This window comes from Mobula hypostoma, chromosome 7 (genome assembly GCF_963921235.1).
Source record: "Mobula hypostoma chromosome 7, sMobHyp1.1, whole genome shotgun sequence".
NCBI lineage: Eukaryota > Metazoa > Chordata > Chondrichthyes > Myliobatiformes > Myliobatidae > Mobula > Mobula hypostoma.
Genome location: NC_086103.1, coordinates 144,534,468 through 144,553,329, shown reverse-complemented (window position 1 = coordinate 144,553,329; position 18,862 = coordinate 144,534,468). Strand labels below are relative to the sequence as shown.

At 40.4% G+C, this 18,862-nt stretch overlaps 1 protein-coding gene across 3 annotated transcripts in view; it reads left to right on the top strand.

The window, feature by feature from the left end:
* The window catches only part of sacs (sacsin molecular chaperone), a 117,884-nt gene that overhangs the window by 38,600 nt on the left and 60,422 nt on the right, over positions 1 to 18,862 (top strand). For 2 of the 3 annotated variants that reach the window (XM_063054191.1, XM_063054194.1), the window contains 4 exons: positions 10,035 to 10,185; positions 14,523 to 14,613; positions 17,514 to 17,599; positions 17,892 to 18,003. In XM_063054191.1, coding sequence (XP_062910261.1) covers positions 10,035 to 10,185; positions 14,523 to 14,613; positions 17,514 to 17,599; positions 17,892 to 18,003 — 440 coding nt within the window. Of the gene's footprint in view, positions 1 to 9,851; positions 9,953 to 10,034; positions 10,186 to 14,522; positions 14,614 to 17,513; positions 17,600 to 17,891; positions 18,004 to 18,862 lie in introns of those variants that run through there. The other variant, XM_063054192.1, reaches the window with a different exon arrangement.

Here is an 18,862-nt window from a genome sequence, read left to right as displayed (position 1 = left end):
TAAGCGTGTTTTAGAATAGTGGTGTTCAGAAGAGGATCTCTGAGCGCATAACATGTCGAATCTTGAAGTGGATGGGCTACATTAGCTGGGTTCTACTCCTGTAGCCACTTTCTTGGGTATATTCCTGCACTTAATGGAGTGGCCATTGAGTGTATGTCTTCTCATTTTTTTTACGGAGATCTGCACTAGGCTGTCATGTACCTCTTCACTGAATTCTCCAGTGACAAAGTTTGTTTCATCTGTTTATTTAGGACCTAATCTGGACCTTCTGGCTCCCCACACAGATTACCCAATTGTCCCTAAAGGACGTCCTTTCCCCCTTGTTACTCTTTTGCCCTTAATATACTTGTAGAATAGATTTCTCCTGATCTTGTCTGCCAGTGACTTTTTTTGTGACCTTTCTTATTTCCTTGTTAAGTTCCTTCCTATACTTTGTCTACTGTTGACAGGCCTTCCTGATCATTAGCTCTTTATACCTGCCATGCTTCCTCTCCTCTCGCTATACAATACAATATTCCTTGACATTGAAGGGTTCCTATATTTGTTACCTCTGGCTGTTACCCTTACAGGAACATTAGCCGTGAATTCTTGCTATTTCTCCTTTAAATTGGCACAGTGGGAAGCATTCAGACTTGCCTGCTGGTTGATATTCCCAATTTACCTTTTTTGCAAGATCTTCCCTTATGTTAATGAAATTGGGCTTTCCCTTATTTAAGACCTCTATTAGTAATACAGCCATATCCTTGTCTATAACCACTTTAAAATCAATGGATTCTAGTTAATTGGGGAAGTTGTTTGTTTGGGACAATTCTTTAAAGGAAAATGGCTAGAATTCCCTTTGATTTTTGGGACACTATGCTGCTTAATTGGGGCAGGAGACTGTTGCAGTACAGTTCCTAAGTAGCATCATACTTATGTGGCCGTTGGACACTACACTGTGCTTGGAGTGAACAGTGCCAGCTGCATGAAGTCGTGTTCAAAAAGCAGTGATTTTTGTCACTGGTAGTTGGAAAGAAATAAGCAATAAGATAAATCAGAACCGTTTTGCTGACTGCAGTTTCAAGCATTCAGGCTTGGAGGTGCTAGAAACAGCCGGGTGTGTAAATGAAACAATTTCAGTACATCAGCAAGTTAGTAACTATGAAGAATTTGAAGGTATCGACAAATCATCTGGATGCTACAATGAGAATGAAGATTTGGAGATTGCAATCGTCGATAGCATTGTATGAATGGACTTGGAGTCTGGACTAATTTTGTTCATTTACAGTCAATCAGAAGAATGTGGCAGAATACAGGTGTAGTGGATGATCTCCTCAAGCAATAACAATTAAGAACTAATGCACAGTTTTATAGTACTGAGATAGTATTTATATCGCTCTAATTTGTTCTGCATTTTATTTAAATACATAATTTGTTACTCAGTTGAACAGTAGTATGCCGTTTATTTATACCGTTTTAACTATTTCAGTGAAACTTTGGCTAATTGGGGCAGCTGCTTAATTGGGTCAATATGTGCTGGTCCTGAATTAACCAGAATCCACTGTTATGTCTCCAAAAAGATCTCCCACCGACACTGCCTCCATTTGACTAGCTATTATCCCCAAGACATTGTCCATTAATACTCCTCCCTTGTTGGTCTATTTATACTCTGCATCAAAAAGCTCTCCTGAACTCTTCCAAAAACTTTTCTCCTTTGAGCCATTCTAGTTAATATTTGGAAAACTGAAATCCCTGTACAATAACATTATTTATATTGCATCTGTAATGTGTGCCAACTGTACATACTTGCTTCTCTAATTTCTATTGAATGTTGGAGGTCCCAACATTCTCCTAGTAAAGTGACATATTTTATGTTCCAAATCTTTATCCATACGACCCTAGTTGAGGACTCTGCCCAGAAGGCACATGGAAAAATTTTGTTGGTATCTGGTATGCAGGAAATGTCTCCCACCGGCTAGATGATTGCAAGAACACATTACGTTGGATAATATGTTTTGAAATCATCGCAGACCTGGTGTACATATCAGTATTTGGACTGTAAATGGTTGCAATAACAATACTTTTAGATACTGCTATTTTTCAATTGTCTTTTTAAAAGGTTATTATTAATATTAATTTTTAAACAGGTTTTCTAAAATTATTTTTATCAATCCATTACACTTATTAATAGTAAAATAGTACTAATTTCTTGATGTACACATCACCGAAGATCTCACCTGGACTGTACACACCGGCTGTGTGGCAAAAAAAGCACAACAGTGTCTCTTCCATCTCAGGCAACTGAAGAAGTTTGGCATGAGCCCTCAAATCCTCAAGACCTTCTACAGGGGCACCATTGAGAGCATCCTGACTGGCTGTATGACCCCCGGTATGGAAACTGCACCAACCTTGACCGCTGGGCACTACAGAGAGTGGTACGGACAGCCCATCGCCTCTGTGGATGTGAACTTCCCTCCTTTGAGGACAATTACAGCAGCAAGTGTATAAAGAAGGCCTGGAAGATCATCAGGGACACCAGTCACCCCAACGATAAACTGTTTCAGCTGCTTCCGTCTGGCAAACGGTACCACAGCATTAAAGCCAGGACCAACAGGTTACGGGACAGCTTCTTTCTACAAGCAATTAGACTTACAAATTCACATGTCTGTACATTGCAACAGAGTCATAACAACGATTTTTACTCCTTCATATTGTGGGATGGATGTAAGATTCAAATAAATTAATTCAATTCACTCAACCAATAAATACATTTAAATAAACAACAAGACTCATCCTTCTTTTCTTATAATAAGTCCATTATTATTATTAATTCATTAATCAAGGATAATCCCTGCTCAAAATTACAATGGCACGAGAGGGAATATTTTTAAAAGATTACCGCCGATTTGGGGACAAACTCTCAGAAAGGTTTGCCACCCTTGTTCTAGAATATTCTCCCTAATACTGAAGTAATGCAATCTTTGACTGACAGTACAATATCTCCTTGTTTACTCCCCGGTACGTCTTGCCTGAAAATTCTATACCCTGACATATTGTGTTGCTCTTCCTGCCCGTTATTCAACGATATTGACAACAATATCATAGACCCATATGTTAAATAAACTTGAGTTCATCTACTTTACCAGTGATACTTTTTATGTTTAAATGGACACAATTTAGCTTTGAATTCCCATTTTAGGTGCAGGTACTGCCTTCTGAACTTACTATTTCTCCTGTATTTGATTGTACCTCTCCACCAGAATAACTATTCTAAACCCCCTCCCTTACCATCTCAGTTTAAACCTTATCCATTTACCATATATTACATATTCATACTTGTATAGATTCCTTATCTACTTATGAACTGAAGGTTCTAAGAATAGCAGAAGATGAATTGGTGTAGATAACCTTTTCTGACAATTCTCATTTCATGTAGCAATTGCTGGCAACATTGGCATTTATTACCTGTCCCTAATTGCTTGGTAGGTGGTGGTGAGCTCCTTTTTATTGGTAGTTTGGTGAGACAGGCATTTCCAACAGTGATGGAAAAAATGGCGATATATTCCTGTCTGTGCTTTTTTTCAGGGCACAGGAGACCAATTGGTTTTCATTTTTATCTGTAACTATATTAGCAATCATCATAAAGTGTCGCTGAAGTGTCGTCTTTATTTTTGTAGAGATACAGCATGGTAATAGGTCCTTCTGGCCCATGAGCCCGTGCTGTCCATTTACACCCATTTGAACAAGGAACCTGCTAACCCATGCACCTTTATTTTTGTAGAGATAGAGCACGGTAGTAGGTCCTTCTGGCCCATGAACCCCGGCTGTCCATTTACACCCATTTGAACAAGGAACCTGCTAACCCATGCACCTTTGCCATGTGGGAGAAAACTGGGGCACGCACTCATGAGGAGGATGTACAAACTTACAGAATTGAACCCGGGTCGCTGGCATTGTTTTAGTGTTATAGTAACTGCTACACGGCAGTGCCAAACTGTTTACAGAAAGCTACATTATGAAATGTTTTTGCAGAACCAAAGTTGTGACTTCTACCACAGAGAAGGGCAAGAATGTGGAATTACTTCAAGCCATATACTATTATTTCATTGTCACTCGATCAAAATCTTGTAATCCCTCCCTCTTAGCCATGAAATAACAGTCACCCCAAAGGTTGCAGCAATTCAAAGCTAAAGCCCTTTTCCACTTTTCCATAATTGTCTCTATGTAAATCAGTTCTCTTATTTGTTATACAGTATTCATTAAACTTCATATGTTATCCATGTGTGGATCTTTGAAGTGTGATCCTGCAAGGCTTCTTCAGTGAAATGTGCGTATGTGAATTTGGACGTCATTTAATGCCTTCGCATTGAGCTATTGAACTATTTAAAGACGCTTGTTCAAACAAGCTGACTGGACTAGAATTTTCAAATCTCTAAATGAATGCGCCCATTGTAGAATATTATTGCTGCATGTTGATTTACAACAAGGTTCAGATCTAACTATATGGTTTTTATTACTGGTTTCAGAAAAGTTTCATAAGAAATATTTGAAATGGTTAGAATTTAGTAAGTGCAGTGATGAAGGGTCTTGTTAGACCTCACCCGAAACATCGACTGTTCTTTTCTCTCCATAAATGCTGCCGGACTTGCTGAGTTCTTCAGCATTTTATCTGTGTTGCGCAAGCTGAACATTTTCTTGCTATATTCAGAGTCTGAGGAAAAGGCAGGTGGGTCACCAATGCCGCCTTGTCAGCAGCAGCTGGGTCATCGAAATGGAATTAGGAGCAAACAGGGAGGCTGCTTCTCATTGCTCCTCTGGACCTTGGGACAGTGCAACAGGGGCTTGGTGGCAACTTCGCAGTGCGTAGTACAGATAGAACTTTCTGGCAGAAATGAAATTAACGATTTCTAAATGTCTTTGAAACTCAGGAACTGGTTCAGACTTAGTTTAAAAAATATATTTTAGGCTCATAAGGATGGTTTTGGATGGTTTAGGGGTCAGCTTAGGGTTTAGTGACAGGGATATGGGGGAATTGGAGGACAGGCGAGATTCTAAGCTTCCACTCGGCATCGAAAGGCCAGCGGCACGGCTGTGATCAGATGCCGGGCTGGCAGACCGGTGAGGATATTCGGGGTCCTGTCATTGGCAAGACCAGAGATTGGATTGGATCATCGGTGAGTCTGGCATTCGGGGCCCTCATTCATCATCATCTGTGAGTCCTGAGTCAATCCCAAAGATGGAAGCCCAAAGGTCGATCGGAGGTCCAGATCGAAGTGCGAAGGTAGATTGGAGGTCCAGAGGTCGCGGCCTGATGGCCAGAGCCTGAGTCTGCAAATCTCTGCGAGTCCTCTGGGAAAGTCAGGGGTCAATGTCTGCGAATCCATGAGCCTGCTGGAAGCTGTGGCCAAAAAATAGCTGAAACTTTGCTTTCATTAGTACTACATAGTCCACAACTGAATTTTATATGGAGTAAATTGCAGTAACAACCATTAGTAGATGAAAACAAGGCAATCATGAAATTAGCTTAGACATGACTGCACCTGATATTCAAGTTCAAGTTTATTGTCATTCAACTGTACACATGTATACAGCTAAACAAAACAACATTCCTCTGAGACCAAGGTGTAAACCACAGTGCATATATCACATACAGCACATGAAGTTAATTAGTATTTTCTCATGAGCCTTACACTGAATGACGTTGGTCACTTTGCAATGCAAATTTCAAGCAATGCCAACATTAATTGGTGTTCAAAGTTCCTACAAAATTGACTTTTTGTCATGTAGACAAATGCATGTGTGCACAGATCCAATGAAAAACTTACTTGTAGCAGTATGTTAAGCTCATTGCATCAAAAAAGCAGCATTCACAAGAAAAACTTAATTTATCAGTAAATTATACACAATTTTTACAAGAAAAACAATTAGAACAATAAACAAAGTCAATTTCAATATAAAGAGAGCAGATTGATCATAGCATTGCTAAGCTGTGGAGATTAGAAGTTTGTCAGTTGGTACAAGAACCTAATGGTTGAAGGTGGAGGCTGACGACAGACTGTTCTGGAGTTAGAGCACTGGGTATGAGTGTTAGGGAGGGAGGAACAGGACATGTCGCACAGTTGTTGCTTTGTTGCCTGGTGTGTTATGCTGTCAAGCACTGTGGACTTGCTGTAATGGCTCCAGAATGTGTGGTGACACTTGTGGGCTTTCCCCAGCACATCCTTGTGTGTGTTGGGAGTTTGTTAACCCAAATGACACATTCTACTGCATGTTTTGATCAATAAATCTGAACCTAGTTTTAAAACAATTTTTTTTCAAATGAATGGAAACTTTAAGCTTAAGTTTGGGCAACCAGGTGATGTGGCAGGTAGTGCTGCGGCTTCAACACCAGCGATCCCATTGAGTTTGTACTTCCTCTCTGCGGCAGTGTGAGAGCTTCTGACAGGTAATCCAGATTCCTTTCATATCCCAAGGTTGCGTTGGTCAGATTCTGTAAGTTACCCCTTTGTATCTGCAAGAAGAATCAAAGGGGAGTTAACAGATTAATTTACAGGGGTAATTTTAAATAAGGAAATGGCAAAATTGAGCTGATGAGATTGTGTAGACTTAATGGGCTGAACAGTCTCCTCTGTGCTATATAAGTAAAACACACCTAAAGTTACAAATCTACTTAACTAAATAAAGCAATTGCATATCTTCAGGACTAAAATATTCATTCAAGGGAATAGGGTGTCTGATTCTTCATGAGTTCTGACTGGGCAGAAGATCAAAGTCAAATGCTCAAAGTAAATTTATTTGCGAAGTATGTATACCATAAACAATCCTGATAGTTATTTTCTTGCAAACAGTCACAGAAAAATAAAGAAATACAACAAAATACATGAAAAACCAAGCATAACAAGGACTGACAAACATCCAATGTGCAAAAGGGGACAAATCATGCAAATAATAATAATTTAAAAAAGTGAGTAAGTAATACTGTGAACATAAGCTGCAAAGTTGCTGAAAGTGAGTCTGCAGTTCAGTGCTGAGGCAAGTGATGCCATTCATACCAAGAGCCTTCAGAAAGATGATATTCAACTGGGTAATGCAGGGAATCCCTTTAAGACTTGGCTTCCCCAAAGGAGAGAATATTGATGAAATGTAATGATAAACTCCATCACATTTATCACTCATGAGGAACAAAAATAGAAGTAGGAGTAGACCTTCTGGATCTTCACTCAGTAAAATCTTTTACCCCATCACCCCTTTCCTGTATCACTTGATTCCCTAGTGGTCAAAAATCCATCAGTCTCTGCCATGAATAACACTCAGTACCAGAACCAATTGTATCAGGTCCCAATATAATTTCTAATAAGGCATCTTTATTCTGCTACTCAGATGTTTTTACAATAAGATAATAAATACTGTTTTCTTTTTTTGATTGCTTTCTATACCTGCACAGTAGCCTCCATTGATTTGTGTACAAGGACTGTCAGGCCTCTTTGAACACCAAGACATTTCAGTCCCGCCCTTTAAAATGTACTCCACTTTTCTCTACCTTTTCTACTCAAGTGGGTTGTTTGTGTGTCTCCATTATATTTCAGCTGCCACGTCCTCACTCATTCACTTAACCCATTTATATCCCCTTGATACCTATCTGTACTTTCTTCACTTCTCTCATTGTCACTCAGCTTTGTATCGTTTGAAAACCATGATTTATTACACTCGGTTTTCTCTATCAAATCATTGAGATGGAGTATGAAAAGCCAATCTTTGCGGTACTCCACTATAGTACTTCACTGAAGGGGCTGAATTCCGACTAGATGGAAGTGTGACTGGTTACAGGGCCAACAAAAGGTGCGACCATTCTATTTAAATGTACTTCTAATGACCGCAAGACCCTGCTAAACGTTAAGAACTTAAAGTACTGCAGGTCTCTACGGTCAGGGAGCTGTTTGCTGGTGGAGATAATGAAGGAGCTGCCCAATGTGCTGCTGCTGAGTCGATGGAAGCTTGCAGTCAAATAACGAGGGGCTGTTATGGTTGCTTTTCTTACGATCGCAAGACCCCTTTGGACATAGTTAATCTGGTACGTCACAAGCTCAATTTATTGGACTAAAGCAGGGGCGGGTGGGGGAGCTCCCTGGCCTCAGTCAGGGTCGGGTGGGGGAGCTCCCTGGCCTTGGTCGTATCGAGGACTAGGCCTGAAGCCATGGTGTCGCCCGTTTGCAGCCGCTGGAATGAGACGATGAAGCTGTTGCTTGTGGCAGGGCATCCAGAAGAGAGTTGGCTCTGGCCTCCCAGGGTTTCACGTGGCAGGAGGCAAGCTCTGTTGCGGTTGACTACAGTTATTTTTTTGGCGGCACTCAGTGGACAGGCTTCAAGCTGCGGGGTTGCTTGCTTTTCGGCCAACAGTGGGGAGGCATTCGAGCCATTGCACTCTACTGGGGGCAGCGCAGTACAGTTGTGGTCAACAGAAGATTTCAATTGGACTGAGGGGTCTGACCTGTATGCATATATATTTGTCTGGTTGTGTTTTTACTAATACTCTGTATGTGCCTATATAAGCAAAAACTGGGCTTCTAGCCATGGTATCACCTGATGGGTGTCAGGTTTTGTTGGGGACTGGGAGGTCTGGACTATATTCATGCATATTTTGCATTGTTGCATTTTTACTAATATTCTATTTGTGCCCGTATATGCAAGCACTGGGTCTCAAGCTGTGGCATCGCCTGGCGGGCATCGGAGCCGGTCAGCAGATGATCTCAGTGGACTGGGGGTCCGGATTATACATGTGCATATTCTGCGTTGTTGTATTTTACTGATATTCTATATGGGTTTGTTGACGTGTATATAAGAGGGCTGGGTGGGCGGCAAGCTGTGGTGTCGTGGGGGGTGCGGGGTATGTCAGGACTCGTTAATTCTGTGAATGTGTTCTTGTATGTGACTATCAGTAATGTGTTTTTGCACGCTAATCCCATAGTAACGCTGTCTCATTTGGCTGTATTCATGAATTTTCATGTATGATTAAATGATTTTGGTCCAATTAAGGGGCTGCCCCAATTAGCCAAAGTTTCATAGAAGTAGTTAAAAAGGTATAAAAAGGACAAGCTACCATTTAACTATTTCTGCCTGTTAAGCCTCTGGCGTTTAGGGCAGTAATGAAGGTCCTCCATCTCTGGTGGTGCTCAGGGCTCCCTTCATCATGTCAGTAACTTCCTCTCAGTTTCACTACTGTCAGTCATGAAGTTTTGGTCACCTACGTACAGGAAAGTTGTTAACAAGGTTGAAAAAGTACAGAGAAAATTTACAAGGATGTTGCGGGGTCTGGAGGACCTGAGTTATAAGGAAAGATTAAGTAGGTTAGGACTTTATTCCTTAGAAGGTAGAAGATTGAGAAGAGATTTGATAGAAGTATACAAACTTATGAGCGGTATAGAAAGGGTGAATGCAAGCAGGTTTTTTCCACTGAGGTTGGATGGGACTACAACCAGAGATCATGGGTTAAGGACGAAAGGTGAGAAGTTTAAGGGGAATGTGACAGGAAACTTCTTCACTGAGAAGGTCGTGAAAGTGTGGAATGAGCTGCCAGCACAAGTGGTGCATGCGAGCTCGATATCAATGTTTAAGAGAAGTTTGGATAGGTACATGGATGATAGCGAATTGGAGGGCTATCGTTGATGGGAGTAGGCAGTTTAAAAGGTTTCGGCATGGACTAGATTTGCCTGAGGGCCTGTTTCTGGACTGTTCTTCTCTATGACAATTAAACTTGAATTGATTGAATTGAAATTGAAAAATAGTTACAGTTTCTCCACTTCAAAAGGATCTGTTGACTCCAACAGTCTGTTTACATTGAATTTCAGACTTGCAGTGGACTTACATAGGACCACAAGTTACTTCTGCAGGAACGGCTCCTTTCGGAAAGATTCATTCCAGTTTTTCCACATCCATAATTATATCTCGTACCACAATTATGTTTGAAAAGCTAGTTGTAAGTAGCAGCAGTCCCTTTCCCTACCACACCCCATCCCCACCTTGTTGCCAATGCATGAAACAATGCTTTGTTTTCAAAGGCTGCTGAGTGTAACAGTTCTGCACGAATACATTGGGAGCAGAGTGTATGAGGTTGCATTGACTGCATCTGTTCAAGAGATCAAGGAGTTAATCTTTGTGGAAACGGATTTCCCTGCTTCTGAACAGCGGCTGATGCACAATGGGAAAGAGGTAACCTTGGCTTTGAGCTATGTTTGGTAATGATGCAGTAATGTAATTAATTTTATTTAGTTATCTACAAAACCTTAAAACAATAAGCTTATTCAGTACAAATTGGCAAAAATATGACTGCATGTGGATAAGAATTTCCACAGAGCCTTTTAAGGTTAGGATCAATAGTAAAAGGTTTACAGTCAGAGGGAGTTTGACATTATGATTTTGAACTCATTTGTTGCTCTGTTTTACGAGCTTGTGTGTTGTGCATTAATTAGACATGACTTGCCATGCACAAATCCATGTTGACTATCACTAATCAGTCCCTGACTATCCAAATACCTATCCATCCGGTCCCTTACAACACCTTCCGATAACCTACTCACTACTAATGTCAGGCTCACTGGCCTATAATTTTTTGGCTTATTCTTAGACCCCTTCTTAAACAACAGAACCACAGCTACCCTCCAATCCTCTGGCACATCACCCATTGCTAAGGATGTTTTAAATATATCTACTAGGGCCCCTGCAATTTCTAGCCTCTCACAAGATTGGAGGGAATGCCTTGTCAGCCCCAGGGTATTTATCTACCCTAATTTGCCTCAAGATAGCAAACTCTTTCTCCTTTGTATTCTGTAATCAGTTCATGACCTCACTGCTGTTTTGCCTTACTTCTATTGGCTCTGTGTCTTTCTGCTGAATAAATACAGATGTAAAACATTCATTTAAGATCTCACCATCTCTTTTCGCTCCATGCGTAGGTGACCACTCTGATCTTCTGGAAGACTAACTTTGTCCCTTGCAATCCTTTTGCTCCTAATATATTTCAAAGTTCAAGTACATTTATGGTCGTAGTATCTACATATTATACAACTGTGTGATTTATCTTCTAACAGGCAGCCATGAAACAAAGAAACCGAAAAGTACCCACAAAAAAAGACCATCAAACACCCATTGCGCAGAAGGAAAAGAAAAACAAATCATGCGAACAATAAACACAAGAAAATAACATTCTGAACTGAAGCCAACAGTGAGTCTGTGCCCAGACCCTTAGTTCAGCGCAGAGCAGTGAGCTGAACTGAACAGCCCTGTCCCTCGCCTCGGGCCCCAATACCCTGACCACTTCAATCTGGCCTGGCGCTTAAATTGTTGTCTGAACATCTGCTTCAGTCACTTCGGTACACTCTGGGGCCTGGGGCCTGGGCCTGGGGCCTAGACTCGGCCGCCTCGATTCTGCCTGTACCCAGCCTTTCCAAGTCGGCCTGTTGCCCAAATCAATTAAACCTTGAGTCTTCCTCACTTACGGCAATGAGCCTGCTGACTTGCCTCGCCTCAGGTGTGCCATATCGAATCGCCTCCAAGTCCAAAGGGAAGTTACAGGCTATTGTTTGCGATGATCATTTACCAGAAGAAGAATGAGTTGATTTCCTTGTTTCATTAGCCACCAACCAGAAGTTGCTGAGATTCGCCAGCGCCATCTTAAACCAGAAGAAGCCCTTGGGATTCTACTTCACCTTATCTACTGGAACAGTCTCATACCTTCTTTTATCCCGCCACAAATTTCCTTCTTAAGTGGTCTCTTGTATTTCTTGTACTCCTCAAGCACCTCACCTGTTATTTTCTGCTTACACCTGCTATGCACCTTCTTTCTCCTCTTAACCAGGGCCTCAGTATTTCTCAAAAATCCAAGGTTCTGTAAACCTGTTGTCCGTGCCTTTTATTCTGCCAGGATCATACAAACTTTATACTCTTTTTAAAATAAATAAATAAATAAATAAAATTTTATCTTTGAAGGCCTCCCACTTACCAAGTACACCTTTGCCTGAAAACAAACTGTCCCAAATCCACACTGGCCAGAACCTTTCTGATACCATCAAAATTGGCCTTTCTCCAATCTAGAATCTCAACCCGAAAACCAGACCTATTGTTCTCCATAATTACCTTGAAATGAATGGCATTATTTTTTACTAGATGCAAAATGTTCCCCTACACAAACTTCTGTCACCCGCCTTGTCTCATTCCCAAATAGAAGGTCTAATATCACACTCACCCTAGCTGGGACATCTTTGTGTTGATTAAGGAAACTTTCCTGAACATATTTGACAAACTCTATCCCATCCCCCCCCCCACCCCTTTTTTACAGTACAGGAGCCCTAATCAATATGTGCAAAATTAAAATCACCTACTAATGCAATCTTGTGTTTCTTGCAATAATGTGCAATATCTCTACAAATTTCCTCTTCTAAATCCCGCTGACTAGTAGATGGTCGACAATATAATCCTATTAATGTGGTCATTCCTTTCTTATTCCTCGGTTCCATCCATAAAGTGTCAGTAGACAAGATCCCCAGGCTGTTCTCACGATCTAGCTCATGCTCTCTTTTCACACCTACTATTGGGCAGAAGGTCTATAAACCTTCTACCAAGTCCCACACTACCAAGTTCAAGAACAGTACTTCTCTTCAACCATTCGGTTCTGGAACCAACTTGTAAAATGCTATCGCCAGTTCAGTGCAGTAATACTATGATTACTTTGTTCTACAATGGACAATTTTTAAATTCTAATTACATCATTTCCTTGTCTAATTTTGTATGATTTATGTTTAATAGTGTTTTTCTTGTGAATATTGTGTATCTAATGCTATGTGCTGGAGGTACTACTTACAATATGTTTCTCTTTGAAGCCATGCATGCATGTACTATACTTGTGCATAAACTCGATTTTGGCTTGGATTGGCGGTGCTAACATTGACCAGCTCTCTTATCCCATTTCCGCCTTTCACTGCAACCGCAGCTCTGACGTAGCCTGAGGCCAACTTCCCAATCCCAGCCTTGGGACAAGAGTAGTATGTTTCTATTCACAGAAATGTGCAGTGCCTGGTAACAAGTGAGTTCTGTGCACTGGAGCAGCAACCAAAATGCAATGCATTAATATTATTCAATATCCAGGCATGAAATAATAAATGTGGTCAAGGCATAATTTTCATATTATGGAAATACCTGCAGGTGAATTGTGTTCATAGATTGTAGGATATCAGTGTTGGAGAGTGAAATTTCCCTTTCTTATATCTCATCTACTTAACTTTTATTAACCATTATCAGTATCAGTAATCCAAAATGAACTATTGCATTACACCATGCAAAAGTAATATCCTTTAACTTTGCTCCCGATGCTATCTCTTGATGTTTATCACAAATTAGTGTAAAGCTGCATCACAATATCAGTTCTTGCATTTCACCTTTTTGGTTGCCAGCAGGGTAAACCAACCCCATGCTAATTTATAGATAGATAGATATCCTTTATTAATCCTGAGGGAAATTTCTGTGGAAGCATTCATGAGCATTTCACGTTATTAATCAAATGTCTTTCAGCTAGGGAGCAAACTGTGAGTATGACCTCCATGTAATCAAGAACAAACTGAGATAATGTTGACAATTTCGCAAATAATAACTGCCCCCCCCATTTGATTTATAACGTTTATTATCTGATTCATCATTTTCTTGTCTCTATGCCTTTATCGTTTGTTGGGTGCTGCTAACTTTTGGTGCCTGTCCTCTTCAGTATAATAAATTATTCTCAGCATTTTTCCCACTTTTCTTCCTTTCCATGCCAGGCATTTGAAATAGAGATCCGTCTCAGTACTTTATAACGTTAACAAAGTAATCGACTAACATTTTGTAGTTTATTTTGTCTTAAGCTGGACAGCATCCATCTGCTGCTGCTTAATTTCCTTTGCCTGCTTGTTTTTATATTTCTCCCAACTGATGATTTTGTGGAATGTTATTCAGGTTTCTTAATTAACTGCAAAATTTATTCTGTTATTATTTCTTGTATGTGTACAATATTGTTCAATTTTAGTAGGGAAATTGCACCCACTCAATCAAAAACCCATTGCACAGAGTAAATTGCCGCTCTTGGGAATAGTTCATCTCAGTTTTGGATGGTGCAAATAGTGATCCTGAAACCCATTTCTTTGCCAACATATGTCTCAAATCCTTTCCCCATCAAACCTTCCCTCCCTCTGAAAGTTATTGTTGAGGTCCAGCTCTCTGTGGAAACTTGATTGAGTTGTTCAGTATGCAGGGAAATTGATTCACTTCCAAATACTGTAGTTATTCTAGTTGAAATTATGAGATTAAGTAAAATTACATTAATTCTCCAATTTGGAGCAATCTAGACTGTAGTATCTTTTCAATATAATGGCCTCTGTTTTAGTTTGAATGGATGTAATTATAAAATTACTTTCAGACACTTAATATTTTTTCTGTTTATCAGGGTTTGCAGAAGGATATAATGTACCTGATTTTGATTCAAACATTGGATTGTAGAAATTTTATCTTGCTCTCTTCTCTAGTTGGAAGACTCGATACAGGTTGGGAGTTTGTTACAGTCTGGGACGCACAAGATTAATTTGACTTTGCAAGGAAGAGGCCTGAAAGGAGGAGGTAACTGATGTGGAATATAAAGTTGTCACTGCCAATAAGATTGACTTGGCATCCTCATTCTAATGCCAATAACTCTGTTCAGTAATGGAGTAACCGGTACATTCAGAATTAATTCAGAAGATCTATAATAATTTTGAACTTGTCTTGGGTGCAGTGGGAAGATCACACTGCAGAGGCAGCATATTATTAAGTCCTCTCAGTAATACCCTGTAATGACTGGGTAGCTTTAAAAGTATCTTTTACATCATTTTTTTGGTTTTGATATTTTTGCAAATGGGCCATTTTAAACCTTGTTTGCCTCTCCTCCCACTGTATGTCTAGCCAAAAGATGCAGTAAGAAATTTTCTTTCAAGATAAATCAATACTCTTGAAAAGGGGATGTAAGAAACAGAAAGTTGTAATAGTAGGGGATTTTAACTTTCCACATATTCGCTGGGACTCCCACAGTGTGAAAGGGCTAGGTGGCTTGGAGTTTGTCAAATGTGTTCAGGAAAGTTTTCTAAATCAATATCTCGAGGTACTAACGAGAGAGGATGCAATACTTGATCTCCTAATAGGGAACCAGACAGGTCAGGTGACAGAAGTATGTGTAGTCGAACATTTTGGGTCCAGTGACCATAATGTCATTAGTTTCAAGTTAATTATGGATAAGGATAGGTCTGGTCCTCAAGTTGAGGTTCTAAATTGGAGAAGGGCCAATTTTGTGGAAATGAGAAAGGATCTAGGAAGAGTGCATTGGGATAAGTTGTTTTCTGGCAAGGATGTGTTCAGTAAGTGGGAGGCCTTCAAAGGTGAAATTTTGAGAGTGCAGAGTTTGCATGTTCCTGCCAGGATTAAAGGCAAAGTCAACAGGCATAGGGAACCTTGGTTTTCAAGGGATATTGGTGATCTGGTTAAGAAAAAGAGAGAGGTGTACAGCAAGTATAGGCAACAAAGAACAAACGAGGTACTTGAAGAGTATAGAAAATGTAAGAAAATACTAAAAAAGGAAATCAGGAAGGCAAAAAGAAGACATGAGGTTGCTTAAACCCGAAGGGTTTTTCAAGTATATTAAGAGTAAAAGGATAGTAAGGGACAAAATTGGTCCCTTAGAAGATCAGAGTGGTTGTCTATGTGTGGAGCCTCACGAGATGGGGGAGACCTTAAACAGTTTTTTTGCATCAGTATTTACTCAGGAAACTGGCATAGTTCCTTCCTATAGAAGGAAGGGAAACAAGCTGTAGTATCATGGAACATACAGAGATTAAAGAGGAAGAGGTGCTTGCTGCCTTACAGCGAATAAAGGTAGATAAATCCCCCGGGCCTGACATGATATATCTTCGGACCTTGAGAGAGACTAGTGTAGAAATTGCAGGGGCCCTGGCAGAAGTATTTAAAATGTCCTTAGGCGCAGGTGCGGTGCCGGAGGATTGGAGGGTAGCTCATATTGTTCAGTTGTTTAAAAAAGGCTCCAAAAGTAAACCAGGTAATTACAGGCCGGTGAGCCTGACATCAGTAGCAGGTAAATTATTGGAAGCTGTTCTGAGAGATCGGGTATACAAGTATTTGGACAGCTAAGGGCTGATTATGGATAGCCAGCATGGCTTTGTGCGTGGTAGATTGTGTTTAACGAATCTTGTAGAATTTTTCAAGGAGGTTACCAAGAAAGTAGATGAAGGAAAGGCTGTGGATGTTGTCTACATGGACTTTAGTAAGGCCTTTGACAAGGTCCCACATGGGAGGTTAGTTCAGAAGATTCAGACACTAGGTATCCATGGAGAGGTTGTAAACTGGATTTGAAATTGGCTGTGTGGGAGAAGACAGAGAGTGGTCGTGGATGATTGTTTCTCAGACTGGAGGCCTGTGACTAGTGGTGTGTCTCAGGGATCTGTGCTGGGACCATTGTTGTTTGTTGTCTATATCAGTGATCTAGATGATAATGTAGTAAATTGGATCAACAAGTTTGCTGATGACACTAAGATTGGAGGCATTGTGGACAGCGAGGAAGGCTTTCAAAGCTTGCAGGGGGATCTGGACCAACTGGAAAAATGGCAGATGGAATTTAATGCAGACAAGTGTGAGGTGTTGCATCTTGGCAGGACAAATGAAGGTGCGACATACACACTAAAATGGTAGGGCACTGAGGAGTGCAGAGGAACAAAGGGATCTGGAAGTTCAGATACATAATTCCCTGAAAGTGGCATCACAGGTAGACAGGGTTGTAAAGAAGGCTTTTGGCATCCTGGCATTCATAAATCAAAATACTGAGTATAGGAGTTGGGATGTTATGGTGAGGTTGTATAAGACATTGGTGAGACCAAATTTGGAGTATTGTGTGCAGTTCTGGTCACTATAGGAAAGGATATCAGTAAGATTGAAAGTGTGCAGAGAAGATTTACTAGGATGTTGCCAGGTCTTCAGGAGTTGAGTTACAGGAAAAGATTGAACAGGTTAGGACTTTATTCCTTGGAGTATAGAAGAGTGAGGGGAGATTTGATAGAGGTTTACAAAATCATGAGAGGTATAGACAGAGTAAATGCGAGTAGGCTCTTTCCACTTAGATTAGGAGAGATCAATATGAGAGGACATGGCTTTAGGGTGAAAGGGGAAAGATTTAGAGGGAACTTCTTCACTTAGAGAGCGGTGGGAGTATGGAACGAGCTGCCATCTGACGTGGTAAATGTGGGCTCACTCAAGTTTTAAGAATAAATTGGATAGGTACGTGGATGGGAGGGGTCTGGAGGGTTATGGACTGGGTGCAGGTCAATGGGACTAGCGGAATAAAGTTTTGGCACAGACTAGAAGGGCCGAATGGCCTGTTTTCTGTGCTGTAGTGTTCTATGGTTCTATGGATCTAGGTTTAACCAAATCTGGTCATGTAATTCTGTGCTGGAGACTGTTGTTTGTTTTTCATTCACCAGGCAGGTTTGGTCAAACAACACCACCACTTGTGGATTTTCTCAAGGACATTTTGAGAAGGTATCCTGAGGGAGGGCAGATTCTTAAGGTGAGAATTGTTTTTCTGTTTTGTTATATCCAATAACTTTCATATTCCTTTCTCCTAACTTAGATTGTTTGCATGGAGTGATATATCATACTCAGATTGCAAAGTTGAGAGTGAGAGTGGACATTCAATATAGGAGTGGACATTCAATATAGGAGTGATAAAGATGCTCCAAGTAAACTCTTTAACATTTAGACCCCTTATTCTTTTGAGGATCAGTGGGGCTAAACCATAATTTTCAGTAGCCAGGTAGCCGGTTTATAAAGAAAAAAACAATCTCCATCTTTGCTTTTAGGAACTGATACAAAACGCTGAAGATGCTGGAGCTACTGAGGTGAAGTTCTTGTACGATGAAACTGAATATGGAACAAACTCGCTCTGGTCAGATCTGCTGAAGGAATATCAGGGTAAGAGAGCTACACATCAATAGTCATTGCTTCAGATCAGAGTTGAGGTTACTTACAGCATCATATTTGTGATGATATTGGGAGAATAGTGGCTTTTATAGATAGTAGGTAATTGTTTTGGTCAGGGGTAGGGATGTGGTGTTGGGGCTTGAGATAAATGTTATTCCTGTTAGAAAGTCTGCTTTCAGAAGCTGTAGTCCTAATCATCTATCATTGTAGTTGGAACTTGTTTGCAAGTACTAAGACAGACATTGAGGGCAGAGGCTGGAGCTGTATAAACTATAAACAGCTTGGAGTGAGTATAGTCCTAGCCATTGCATTTTAGGAAGGATGTAAGAGAAAGGTTACAGAGGAAATAGAGGGAAATTTTGTATAAGAAGTTTAGTTGGGGGGAGAGATTAGTTGAGTTGGGATTAGTTTCTTTGGTGAGGGGAAATAGTGATGTATAAAAATTGTGAGGCATAGGCAGGTTGAAGACAAAAGATCTTTGGGAGAGAAAGACCATTAAAGAACAGACATTATGATTAAAGTAACTAGTTAGAACACTCATTGGAGTATTTTGTTTATTGATTGGTTAATGTCTGAAGTTTGCAAACTGAAATGGGTCTGCAGTCAGAAACTCTCATGAAATTTTAAAAATGTTCTGGCTTAGCATTTAATATGCCATATGCAATAAAACCAGATTCTAAGAATTGGAAATCGAGCTTAATCTAGGTTACTGTATCCCTGCTCTATAACTTGGTGACTAAATGGATTCTCTGTATAGTCTGCCTGTTGTGATTTAGCTGTTTATGTATGTTAAACCTTCCTAGCTTTTAAGCCACTTTCTCCTCAGCCAGTTTTGTAGTACAGTTACTCT